Below are 13,235 nucleotides of genomic sequence, written 5' to 3' on the forward strand. Positions count from 1 at the left end.
TTTAGTGGAGCGGATTTCCATTATTATTAGAAACATTTATATTTTCTGTGAGTTTGTCAGGAATAAATACTTAGTTTGGTTTGGCATTTTTTATTTCATATTTATTTCAAATTAGCATTAACATTTACATAGTGGTCATTGTGCTCTGGGCACTGTGTAAGGTACTAGGATACAGGAGGAATAAAACAACATACCTGCTCTGGGGTACATGGTGCATATAATTATAATTATATGGTATACCATATACCATTATCATATGGTCACTGAAATATCAGTTTTCTGAAATTAGGGATTTAAGAATACTTCACAGAGGAGGTAATATCTGATATTAGGGATTTAGGAATAGTTCACCAAGGAGGGTAAATCTAACCTGTATTTTAAAAGATAGATAAATTAGGAATTCTCCAAGTGGATAAGGGCATTCCAGGAAGAAGATATTACATATTTATTGACCCAGAGGAAAGAAAAAGAGCATAAAGAATAGTGAGGCTGTCTAAGGGACTGGGTTTTAGATAAATAAAGGAGATTGGCAGACAGGTTTGGAGAAATAAGTAAGGTTGTGAAGAGCTTTTTATATCATGCTAAGTTTTATAATTAATGTAGAAATAGTAGAGAGATTTTAACTGGGGGAGGTGTGATAGAATAGATTTTGTTTTGGGAAGCAATACCTGACAGCAGCGTGGAGGATGAACTGAGGTGGAAGGAGTGGCTTGTGACCAACAACTAGATCATAAGGCAGTTGCAGTAAGGCAGAGATAATAGAAGACCTGAGCTTAGACAAAGACAGTGGCAGTTGGAAAGAATGGACCAGATTTGAGGGAGATTTCTGCCATAAACTAAGGACTCAATATCCCATTGGACATAATGAATAAGGCAACCCTAGAAAAACATGCTGTCAGACACCATCTTTACTAGATTATCAAATAACCATTAGGCAAGATGAAAACTAGGGTTTGTAGTTGTTTCTCTAAAATAGCTCTAATTTAACACAAATAATTTGAAGGAAGAAAAAAAAAGTGGGGAAAAATACTAAGTATTAAGAGAAAAAAATTTGAATCCAGAATCTAGAGTAATTTGCTAATACAGTGTTATCACATACTCCATTTAATATCCATGTCAATTAATTTTGCAAATTGAAGCAGACTCTAAAATACTAATGAATTGTGAAGGAATTTATATATTAGGACATTTGAATGATTCCTTTACTATTTGAAAAAGTGTCCCACATGAATTGCATGTCTACATTCTCTTGTCCTTCCTTTACATTCTTGAGTAAATTACTTCAAAAGTTTAGCAATAGCTAATGAAAATGTTTCACTGTCTGTGCAGTTTGTTTGTTCTTGCAATAGCTAAATGGGAATTATTTTTAAAATTTGGTCAATACCTATTCTATTTCTGAGATAGAATTTTAACCAAATTATCTGAAAGAAGACTTGGAAAAATTCTGTATGGGTTATGCTATGTTGGATCATTGGTTTTATGAATTTGTTATGCAGTGGAAGAATTAGAGTAGCAAATGTGTTAATGGGCATTGAGTTCTGTGCTTTGATTTGCCAAGTTTTGTAATTTCAACATATGGCACAAATGTTAACCCCTAAATCATTCCAACAAAGTATTGCATCTCTCATGGTGGCATGCACCTATATATATATATAAATCTGTGTTCTAAAGGTTACTAGTTTTACATATAGATTTTCATTCTATATTAATGAAGAAAAACAGTGTATTTATAATAGGTATTTTAACCTCATCATTGTTATTAAAAATTAAGTAATATAAATAACTTTAAAGCCAGCACATATTAAGATTAAAAGTTAACATGTTTTTCACTTATATTAAAATATAATCCCCAAACAAACATTTGGTTTGCCATTAAAGTAATTGTTCTTTGGACATAGGAATATAAATCGTGTGCTTTTAGCACTTCATTCAGGGGTTAACATGAAATAGTGACCTCTTCAACCACACACCCTCTCCTTGTACTCATAATAGATATTAAGGTGTGAAATGAATAGAATCACTAAATCTTCTAATAGCAACTTCCATTGAGATCAGAAATATTTATCAAGACCCATCTCAGATATAAGATTATCAGAATGTTCAATTTTAAAATTTCTAAAAATTTAGTTTTTAACCTGAGGTCAGTATCTCTCTAAACATTCATGTAATTCATGTAGTTTTGTGTGAATGTACCTTTTTTTCCACCAGGGAAGTCTAGTTTTTATCAGCTTCTCAAAAGTAGTTTATGACCCTAAAATGATTAAGAATCACTGGATTAGAGAATACATTCTCATACTTACTTAGCATTGTAATTGTGTAAAACATATTGTGTGCCACTAGGAGGCAGCCTTAATATATTTTTTGCTATTATCTTTTTAAATTTCTAATTTAAAGTGACATTGTAACCCTGTCTAAATAAGTTTCCCCTGCTCTCTTCATTGTTATGTGTTTTTGCAGTGCATTTTAACAGATGATGGCAATCAGCATGTGTATAAGAAACTTTGTCTGTGTGCTGGAGCTAAACCAAAATTGATATGTCAAGGAAATCCTTATGTATTAGGAATCCGTGATACAGATAGTACTCAGGTAAGATTTTAAAGTTGTGTCATAGGAAGGAAATATGAAGATCAAAGAAGTACAAATCAATTCCTTAGGCTTTTTTGTGTTCAAATCAAAGTGCTCCACTTACAATGTTAATTCTTATACTGTCTGATGAGAAGAGAGGTTTTTGTTTCATGGCGTGTAAAACAGAAACAGTTCTCAGGCGGTTATAATGTTTTATTATTTCAAGTTTCAGTTTGTTTTTAGTTGATAACTTATCTTATTTAGTTAATGCTGATGTTCTTTGTTCTTTTGATTATGAGATGCCCCAAATATAATAATTGTACTGAATGTCACTACTAAAATTACACACAAATTCATTACCCTCCTTTTTTGGGGAATATGGATCTGCAGCCTAAATCATGTAATGGTCTTTTTCCAAAAAGATAAAGCAAGTCCAAAACTAACTGTCCTATTCTCTAGCAAAGAAATTAATATTCAAAAGATACAATATCTTTGTGGTCTGGGACTGAAAATACTGCTTGGTTTATAGCTCTTCCCCTAAGAATGTGATAAACTGTCCCAATCAGGTGAAACTTCGATGAATGGAATCTTATACAACTTCTTTTGGTAATCTGTTTTCGGTTTGTTAATTTTCAAGAAACTCTTCCTGGTTTCCAGCCACAGAACTCTATATATTGTTACTTCATGCTCATTGTTTTTATTGTGGTTATTCTGTCCCATGAGATGGTAAATTTATATTTATATAATATTCCATATTCTGAAACTGATAGTTTGCCTTCAAACTATTCTTCCCCAATAATTAGGAATTTAGAAAAAAACTAAAAAGTTGTTTTCTTGTAAACATTTTAGGTTCATATTATGAAAAATATTCACCAGAGATTGAGCTCAACTTGTTCCCATTAGGGCCTCTACATACATGAGTGCATTGAAACCTTACAGTATTCCTGTATGATAGTTATTACTCCCATTTTACAAATCAGAAACGGAAATAGAAAGATTTGGTAACATGCTTATACTAAAGTAGCTAGTCAGTTGATCAGAAGTACAATACAAACTCATGCCTTTTCATCTCCAACTCTAGGGCTTTGTACAGATCTTTAAATTGTTCACTGCACTCAATGAAGGGTAAACTAAAATTTGCTTCCATTTTTCTTTCTTGTGGAATTTTTAAATAGAAGTTAATTTCAGGGTTCATTTTTTTAATATTACAGTAAGTTTTCATGTCAATTTAACAGAAATGGTAACTTGGCATAGTAGGAGGAAAAGGAATTTAGCTATTCACATCTTCTGAAGTAATGGGGTTATTATTTACTTTTAAAAGTGCCAGAGGAATGACTGCTGGCTTTTCCAAGCTCATTGTGATCTTTTTTGGGGTGGTAGGACCATCAATTATTTGTCTTATAATGGTAATATCATTTTTCAGTAATTGTTAGACATGTTTATGTACCTGCTACTCCTTAGAACTTTATAGATATCATTTTACTTAATCCTTACAGAAGTCTTTATTAGGTAGAGACAGTAGTTCCACTTATAGTTGAAAAACCTGAAGCTCAGCAAGGTTAAGCAACTTCCCCAAGGTCACCCGACCAGTAACAGGTAGGGCCAGTGACTCCAGAACCTGCGCTTTTGATAACTACAGTGCACCTCTTTCCTGAAAGTAAAGACTGAATGACTCCAGGAAAGTTTCAACTCAGGAACTAATATGAAAAAAAAAGGAAAATTCCTTTATCTTGGATACAGATTAACATCAGGCTAATGAATTGATATGATCGAATAATTAGGAATGTGGTAAACTAAAGAGACTACCTCTTGCTTAAGATTCTAAGGTACTCTACGTAAAAGACAAGGGAAACCAGGAGAGGCATTGCTATGAAGGCATCTAGGGTTGAAACATAGAGAACATATGTAATGTTAATTGGGAGGGTGCACCCTGGTAGAGTAGGAAAGTATTTTGTCATTCCTTTTAAATTAAATAAAATATTTACACGTTTAGTATACTATCTGTAAAACTTCTTACTTCATGTATAATCCACAATTACAAAATATTATCTCATTATTTTCTTTTTAATATAGGAATTTCAGAAACAGCTCACTAACGCTAAAAGAATAATGATCATAGGAAATGGTGGTATTGCACTTGAGTTAGTGTAAGTATATATTTTTAAATAATTTTTAAGAATTACTCTGATTGATGTGATTATTGGAAAACTAGAAAACATCTTATTAGCTTAAAAATAAAAAATAAACATAACTGTCTTTCATGTTTTCAAAGAGAAAAAATTCACCTACTTTTTAGCTTTCATGGACTACATGAAATCCATAACTACAGAAATTTCCTTATAAAACATTAGTTTAAGGAATGCTTTAGGTCTCTAGGAGTCATTCACTGGTGACTGGCAAGATTTGTCCCATTGGTGTATTTTATATGCATATACTGTGTTCTAAAATAATTTAAGTGTATACATCTTTAGAAATTTCTAGGCATTGCCCCACCACTTCTTACGGCTTATACCCACCTATCTGTTACCTTTCTGTCCCATGAAACCGTAAGGGTTTGTGACTCCTAATTTAGGTATGTGGTACTCCCAGCTCTTGGTTTTTGGAAGTTTAGGAAATATGAACACATTATTATAAAATATTTTCATATAATTTATCTTAGTTAAGCTCAGAGAACATTGAATGGCTGACATGGAATAGTCTGAATATTTTTCAGGCCAGGAAGGTGTATCAGACCACAGAGGACTTATTTATTTCAAAGTAGGGAATCTGTGAGACTTTTATCTTTGCTCATTTTCATCCATTCCAACTCTCTGATTAGATTTTTGCCCTGTCTTTTATTTAGAAGAGGGTCAATTCCAGTGGAAGTCTGTAAGAGTTCTCAAATTTCCTGAGTATTAGAGGTGGCAATTCATCATTACCATGATTATGTACTTTGTGGTATTGTACTGAAAAGTGCAGAGAATCCAAACCAATCTGTGGGGAGACAGTGATTTACTGTAAAAAGGGCTTTAAATACTTGTGCTACACATGACAAATTTTCTCTATCAACTATCACCAAATATATACTTTATTACTATTATTTATTATGAAAAGCCTTCTTATGTTCTGAAATGTTCAAAGCCACACATTTAAATCCTATTCCTCATTTTCATTTTCAAAATCATGATTTTGTATTTAGTAAGCTCTTCTTTGATAGTTTAAAAAAAGACCCTTATAGTGCAGTTCTCTTATTTTTAGGTCTGCTATAAATGATTGATTAGGTCTTTGTCTTCTCATGATGAAAACTGATATATCCAAACCCTTTACTGTTTAATCCCCATGTTCCAATGAGGCTAGTATTAATTTTCTTCAGTATACTTTCATATTAGTTATCTCTCTTTTCTCTTTCCAAGTGTAGGTTAATCTTTCCTTTCTAAACATGCAAAGTTTTTCATACTTGCCCAAAGTCAGACCTGTCAATCCAGTTTGTTTAGAGTGGCTTTAAAAATGAAAGCATTATTTCCTGTATGTATGATGATATCTTTGCATTTGTGCATCTTGCTAAGAGTATAATATAAATTAGGATAAAAGGATTAGTGAATGTACTGTGAGGCAGAGCAAGTACAGAAGTTACTTGTAGTGTTTGCTTACAATAACTATGGCTTGCCAGTCAGTCATCAGCATTTTCTACTACATTGATAGTAATATTTACTTTTACCTTAAAATACTCCAAATTATAAAAATTAAGGGAAGCATTTTATAACTTTATGCCTAAATGTATATTGAAATATAAATTGTATTGCTATATATGTGTGTATTTTGCTTTCTTTTGATTAGCAATGATATATGAGCTGAGCAGCATAAACTAGAATGTCCTTCAAGTAATTTGAAGTTTAGTGACTATAAATGTTTTTTTCTGGCATAGGAGAGCAGCAAAAAATAAAGGCTTATGGAAGAGGCAAGGGACTTGTTCTAGTCTACCAAAGCTGCCAGAATGGAACACAACAGAGGTGGATTGGCTTTTAATAAAAGGGGATTTATTTAGTTGAAAATGTAGTTCTTGAGGGAGGGTCAGGATGGTGGCTTAGCGAGGTGTGGGATTTGGTTTGTTTTCCAGAGCAGCTAATAAATAGCCAGGAACAGTACAGAACAACTGCTGGGGCCATGTCAGTGACCAGATACACAGCATACCCCAGTCTGGACCAGCTAACAGGCTGCAAGCCCACCCAGAACCGTGAGATCCCCAAGCCATGGTGGCGAGCGCCCTTCCCCCACAGGCTGCTTCCCAGAGGGAAAAGGAAAGAGATTTTACCAGCAGCAGGGGCTGAGCACAATCACACTCCAATTGTGGAATTAATTAACAAAGTCTTACTACTAAAAATAGGCCCCCAGCTCAACTGAACCTGGAGTAAAAGCAGAGGTTGCTGGTTTTTGTCGCGGTGCAGAGGGGTCAGGGTTTATGGAAAAAGAAAAAAAAAGAACAGAGGTATTTTTTGGATCTGAACAGGTCTGGGCCCTGAAGGAAAGGAACGGGCACATAGGACCTGCAGATAGAGCAGTATACCAACTTAAGCTCTTGACTGGCAAACCCAAGGAATGGGGGTCCTGCTCTGAGAAGGACTTTTCTCTTTTGTTTTGGTGGCTGTGTTTCTACAGCTTGACTGTTCTTTGGATGCAGCTGCAAGGCTTCTCAGGCTCCACTGCCCCGGGCATAGGCAGAATTAAGCTTGTTTGAGTGTTTGTCTGGAGAAGGGTGGGGCCCAGCTCAGGTGGAATCTCTCCCTCAGGGAGTTCAGACCCCAGGGTCTGGAAAAGTTAATCAGCTAAAACCAGACTACACCTCTCCTCTGTCTCCACCATGCCCCCAGCAGAGAGAGTCTGCTGAAGATAAAGGAACCGCATCACCTTATGCTGGAGGGAACCGCAGGCAGACAAGCACCACATACTGGGCAGAATAGGGAAAAGAGAGAGCCCAAAGGCTTTATAGGAAAGCCTTTCAGTCTGCTGGGTCTCACCCTCAGGGAAACCTGATGCAGGTGACTCCTCCTGACATGAGGCCAATTTGGTCTGGGAAAATCTGGCTGGGATCTATAATACCTACGTAGACTGTCCTAAGGGGGGGGGTGTGCGGCAACGGCACCATACAGACAGGGCAAGAAACAAGAAAACAACTGAAAAATTCTGATCTGTTAAACAAAACCTAAGCTAGAGGTTCAGAATAAGCTGAACTGAATGTCAAAGAACAGATAGACAACAAAGTCATCCAGCAAGAAAATCCTAGGTGAAAGAAGTGAACACAGTCTCCAGAATAAACTAATTAAGGAAGTAAATGCCTAGATGCCAGCAAAAAAATAACAAATCATACTAGGAGATATGACCCTGTCAAAGGAACAAACCAATAATTCAAATGAGATACAGGAATTGAAACGATTAATTCAAAATGTTCAAACAGACATGGAAAACCTCATCAAAAATCAATCAGTGTATTGAGGGAGGATATAAAGAAGGCAAGGAATGAACAAAAAGAAGAAATCGAAAGTCTGAGAAAAACAAATCACAGAACTTATGGGAATGAAAGGCACTGTAGAAAACATGAAAAAAAAAAACCAATGGAAACCTACAATGTCAGATTTCAAGTGGCAGAAGATAGGATTAGTAAACTGGAGGATGGGACATCTGAAATCCAACAACCAAAAGAAAATACAGGGAAAACAATGGAAATGTATGAGCAGGGACTCACGAATTGAATGACAACATGAAGCACACGAATATACATTTTGTGGGTGTCCCAGAAGGATTTGAAGGGAAAAAGGGGAGAAAAACTACTAGAAGAAACTATCACTGAAAATTTACCAACTCTAATGAAAGAATTAAAATTACAGATCCAAGAAGTTCAACATACCCCAAACAGAATAGATCCAAATAGAAGTACTCCAAGACACTTACTAATCAGAATGACAGATGTCAGAGAGAAACTGAGAATCTTGAAAGCAGCAAAAGAGAAGCAATCCGTCACATACAAGGGAAGCCCCATAAGACTATGTGTAGATATCTCAGCAGAAACCATGGAGGTGAGAAGACAGTGGGATGATGTATTTAAATTACTAAAAGAGAAAAACTGCCAACCAAGAATTCTAAATCCAGCAAAATTGTCCTTCAAAAATGAGGGAGAAATTAAAACATTTTCAGACAAAAAAATCACTGAGAGAATTTGTGACCAAGAGACCGGCTCTGCAAGAAATACTAAAGCGAGCACTAGAGACAGGAAAAGGTAGGAGAGAGAGGTGTGGAGAAGAGTGTAGAAATGAAGACTATGAGTAAAGATAAAAAGAAGGAAAATTAGATATGACATATAAAATCCAAAAGGCAAAATGGTAGAAGAAAGTACTCCCCATACAGTAATAACACTAAATGTTAATGGATTAAACTCCCCAATCAAAAGACGTACATAGGCAGAGTGGATTAAAAAACAGTACCCATCTATATGCTATCTATAGGAAATGCATCTTAGACCCAAGGATAAACATAGGTTAGAAAGTGGAAGGTTGGCAAAAAATATTACATGCAAAAACAATTGGAAAAGAGCAGGAGTACCTATACTAATATCCAACAAATTAGACATCAAATGTGAAACAGTTACAAGAGACAAAAAAGGACACTATGAATTAATAAAAAAAAATTCAACAAGAAGACATAACAATCATAAATATTTATGCACCAAGCCAGAAGGCTCCAAAATACATGAAGTAAACACTGAAAAGAGAAATAGACACATCTAGCATAATAGTTGGAGACTTCAGTTCCCCACTCTCATCAATGGACAGAACATCTAGATAGAGGATCAATAAAGAAACAGAGAGTTTGAATAATACAATAAATGAGCTAGACTTAGCAGACATTTATAGAACATTACACCCCACAATGACAGGATACACCTTTTTCTCAAGTGCTCATGGATCATTCTCAAGAATAGACCATATGCTGAGTCACAAAGCAAGTCTCAATAAATTTAAAAAGATTGAAATCGTATGAAATACTTTCTCATATCATAAAGGAATGAAGTCAGAAAACAATAAAAGGCAGAGTGCCAGAAAATTCACAAATACATGGAAGCTCAACAACATGCTCTTAAACAACCAGTGGGTCAAGAAAGAAATTACAAGAGAAATCAGTAAATACCTCAAGGCAAATGAAAATGAAAACACGATATATCAAAATTTATGGGATGCAGCAAAGGCAGTGCTAAGAGGGAAATTTATTGCCCTAAATGCCTATATCAAAAAAGAAGAGAGAGCAGAAATCAAGCAAAAATATTAACTGTCCACTTGGAAGAACTAGAGAAAGAACAGCACACTAACCCCAAAGCAAGCAAAAGGAAAGAAATAAGATTAGAGCAGAAATAAACGAAATTGAGAACATGAAAACAATCAAGAAAATCAACAAAACCAGAAGTTGATTCTATGAGAAAATCAGTAAGATTGATGGATTCTTAGCAAGGCTGACCAAAAGAAGAGAGAGGATGCAAATTAATAAAATCAGAAATGGAGGAAGAGACATAACCACTCATCCCACAGAAATGAAGGAAGTAATGAGAGGGTACTGTGAACAACTTTATGCTAATAAACTTGACAATGTAGATGAAATGGCCAACTTCCTAGAAAGGCATGAACAACCAACATTGACTCGAGAAGAAATAGACAACCTCAACAAACCAATCACAAGTAAAGAAATTGAATCAGTCTAGAAGCTCCCGAAAAAGAAAAGTCCAGAACCAGATGGCTTCACATGTGAGTACCAATTCTTCTCAAACTCTTCAAAAAAATTGAAGAAGAGGGAAAGCTACCTAACTCATTCTACGAAACCAATATCACCCTCATACCAAAGCCAGACAAAGATATTACAAGAAAGGAAAACTACAGGCCAATCTCTCTTATGAATGTAGATGCAAAAATCCTCAACAAAATTCTTGCAAATAGAATCCAACAGCATATTACAAGAATTATACACCATGACCAAGTAGGATTCACCCCAGGTATGCAAGGATGGTTCAACATAAGAAAATCAATTAATATAATACACCATACCAACAAATCAAAGCAGAAAAACCACATGATCATCTCGATTTATGCAGAAAAGGCATTTGACAAAATTCAATATCCTTTCTTGTTGAAAATACTTCAAAGAATAGGAATAGAAGGGAACTTCCTCAACATAGTAAAGGAAATATATAAAAAACCCACAGCTAACATTATCCTCAATGGGGAAAACTGAAAAGTTTCCCCCTAAAATCAGGAATAAGACAAGGCTGTCCACTATCACCACTGTCATTCAACATTGTGTTGGAAGTTCTAGCCAGAGAAATTAGACAAGAAAAAGAAATACAAGGCATCAGAATTGGAAAGGAAGAAGTAAAACTCTCACTGTTTGCAGATGATGTGATACTGTATGTTGAAAACCCCAAAAAATCCACAGCAAAACTACTAGACCTAATAAAGGAGTACAGCAAAGTGACAGGTTACAAGATCAACACTCAAAAATATGTAGTGTTTCTATATGCTAGTAATGAACAATCTAAGCGGGAAATCGAGAAACAAAATTCCATTTACAATTGCAACCAAAAGAATAAAATATTTAGGAATAAATTTAACTAAAGAGAGAAAAGACCTATACATAGAAAACTACAAGAAATTATATAAAAGAAATCACAGAAGACGTAAATAAATGGAAGGGCATATCGTGTTCATAGATTGGAAGACTAAATATAGTTAAGTATCAGTTCTACCTAAATTGATTTACAGATTCAATGCAAGACTAATTAAAGTCCCAAAACTTTGTGTTTCAGAAACAGAAAAAAACAATAACCAAATTTGTCTAGAAGGTCAGGGTGCCCAGAATAGCTAAAAGTATCCTGAGAAAGAAAAATGAAGTCAGAGGTCTCACATACCTGATTTTAAGGCATATTACACAGCTACAGTGGTCAAAACAGCATGGTGCTATGTGATGATATTGCGAATTACTGATGATATATGTAGAACGGAATAATCAAAATAGGAATGTTTGCGTTTGTTACGTGTTTTTTGGTATTTAAAAAAGTAAAATAAAATAAATTTTAAAAAACATTTCATGAAAGTGATTTTTAAACTGGAAAAAAAACCCAGCATGGTACTGGCATAAAGACAGATATACTGACCAATGGAATTGAATAGAGTGTTCAGATATAGACCCTCTCATCTATGAGCAATTGATCTTCGATATGGCAACCAAGCCATCTCACCTGGGACAGAACATTCTCTTCAATAAATGGTGCCTAGAGAACTAGATGTCCACATGCAAAATATGAAAGAGGATCCATATCTCACACCCTATACAAGAATTAGGTCAAAATGAATCAAAGACCTGAACATTAGCTCTAAGACCATAAAACTTAGAACAAAATGTAGGGAAATATCTTATAAGTCTTATAACAGGAGGTGGTTTCCTAGACCTTACACCCAAAGCACAAACACTAAAAGAAATAAATAGGAACTCCTCAAAATTTAAACATTTTTGTGCATCAGAGAACTTCGTCAAGAAAGTAAAAAGACAGCCTACACAATGGGAGACAATATTTAGAAATGATATATCAGATAAAGGTCTAGTATCCAGAATATATAGGAGATTCTTCAATTCAACAACAAAAAGATAGACAACCCAGTTACAAAATGGGCAAAAAACTTGAGCAGACACTTCTCAGAAGAGGAAATACAAATGACCGAAAGGCACATGAAAAGATGCTCAACTTCCTTGGCTATTAGGAAAATGCAAATAAAAACCACAATGAGATATCATCTCATACCTTCCAGAATGGCTGTTATCGATAAAACAGAAAACAACAAGTGCTGGAGAGGATGTGGAGAAAGAGACACCCTTATCCCCTGAGGGTGGGATTGTCAAATGGTACAACCACTGTCAAAGACAGTGTGGCGGTTCCTCAGGAAGTTAAGTATAGAATTGCCATATGACCTGGCAATACCATTGCTGGGTATCTGCTCAGAGGACATGAAGGCAAAGACACAAACAGACAGTTGCACACCAGTATTTATAGCAGCATTATTTACAATTGCCAAGAGATGGAAACAACCCAAATGTCCATCAACAGACGAGTGGCTAAACAAGCTATGGTATATACATATGATGGAATATTATGCAGCTGTAAGACAAAATAAAGTTTTGAAGTATGTAACAACATAGATGGACCTTAAGGACATTATGTTGAGTGAGATTAGCCAAAAACAAAAGGACAAATACTGTATGGTCTCACCAATATGAACTAACATTAGTGAATGATGAATGAACTTGGATAATTTCAGTTAGAAGAGAGGTCATCAGGAGATAGAAATAGGGTAGATATTGGGTAATTGGAACTGAAGGGATACAGATTGTGCAATGGGACTGATTGTAAAAATTGAGAAATGGAGAGCACAATACTACCTAATATAATACAATGTTAGAACACTGAATGAAGCTGAATGTGAGAATGATAGAGGGAGGAGGCCTGGGAGCACAAATGAAATCAGAAGGAAATACAGACAATAAAGACTGAGATGATATAATCTAGGAATGCCTAGAGTGTATTAGGATAGTGACTAAATGTACAAATTTAAAAATGTTTTGCATGAGGAAGAACAAAAGAATCTCAATAATGCAGGGTG

General features: G+C 35.0%; 1 protein-coding gene across 1 annotated transcript in view; it reads left to right on the forward strand.

Annotated features, from left to right (window-relative positions):
• The window catches only part of PYROXD1 (pyridine nucleotide-disulphide oxidoreductase domain 1), a 50,363-nt gene that overhangs the window by 14,492 nt on the left and 22,636 nt on the right, over positions 1–13,235 (forward strand). Inside the window, exons 4-5 of the mRNA XM_077170247.1 lie at positions 2,458–2,586; positions 4,639–4,712. Coding sequence (XP_077026362.1) covers positions 2,458–2,586; positions 4,639–4,712 — 203 coding nt within the window. The remainder of the gene's footprint in view (positions 1–2,457; positions 2,587–4,638; positions 4,713–13,235) is intronic.

This window comes from Tamandua tetradactyla, chromosome 7 (assembly GCF_023851605.1).
Source record: "Tamandua tetradactyla isolate mTamTet1 chromosome 7, mTamTet1.pri, whole genome shotgun sequence".
In the NCBI taxonomy this organism is placed as follows: Eukaryota; Metazoa; Chordata; class Mammalia; order Pilosa; family Myrmecophagidae; genus Tamandua; species Tamandua tetradactyla.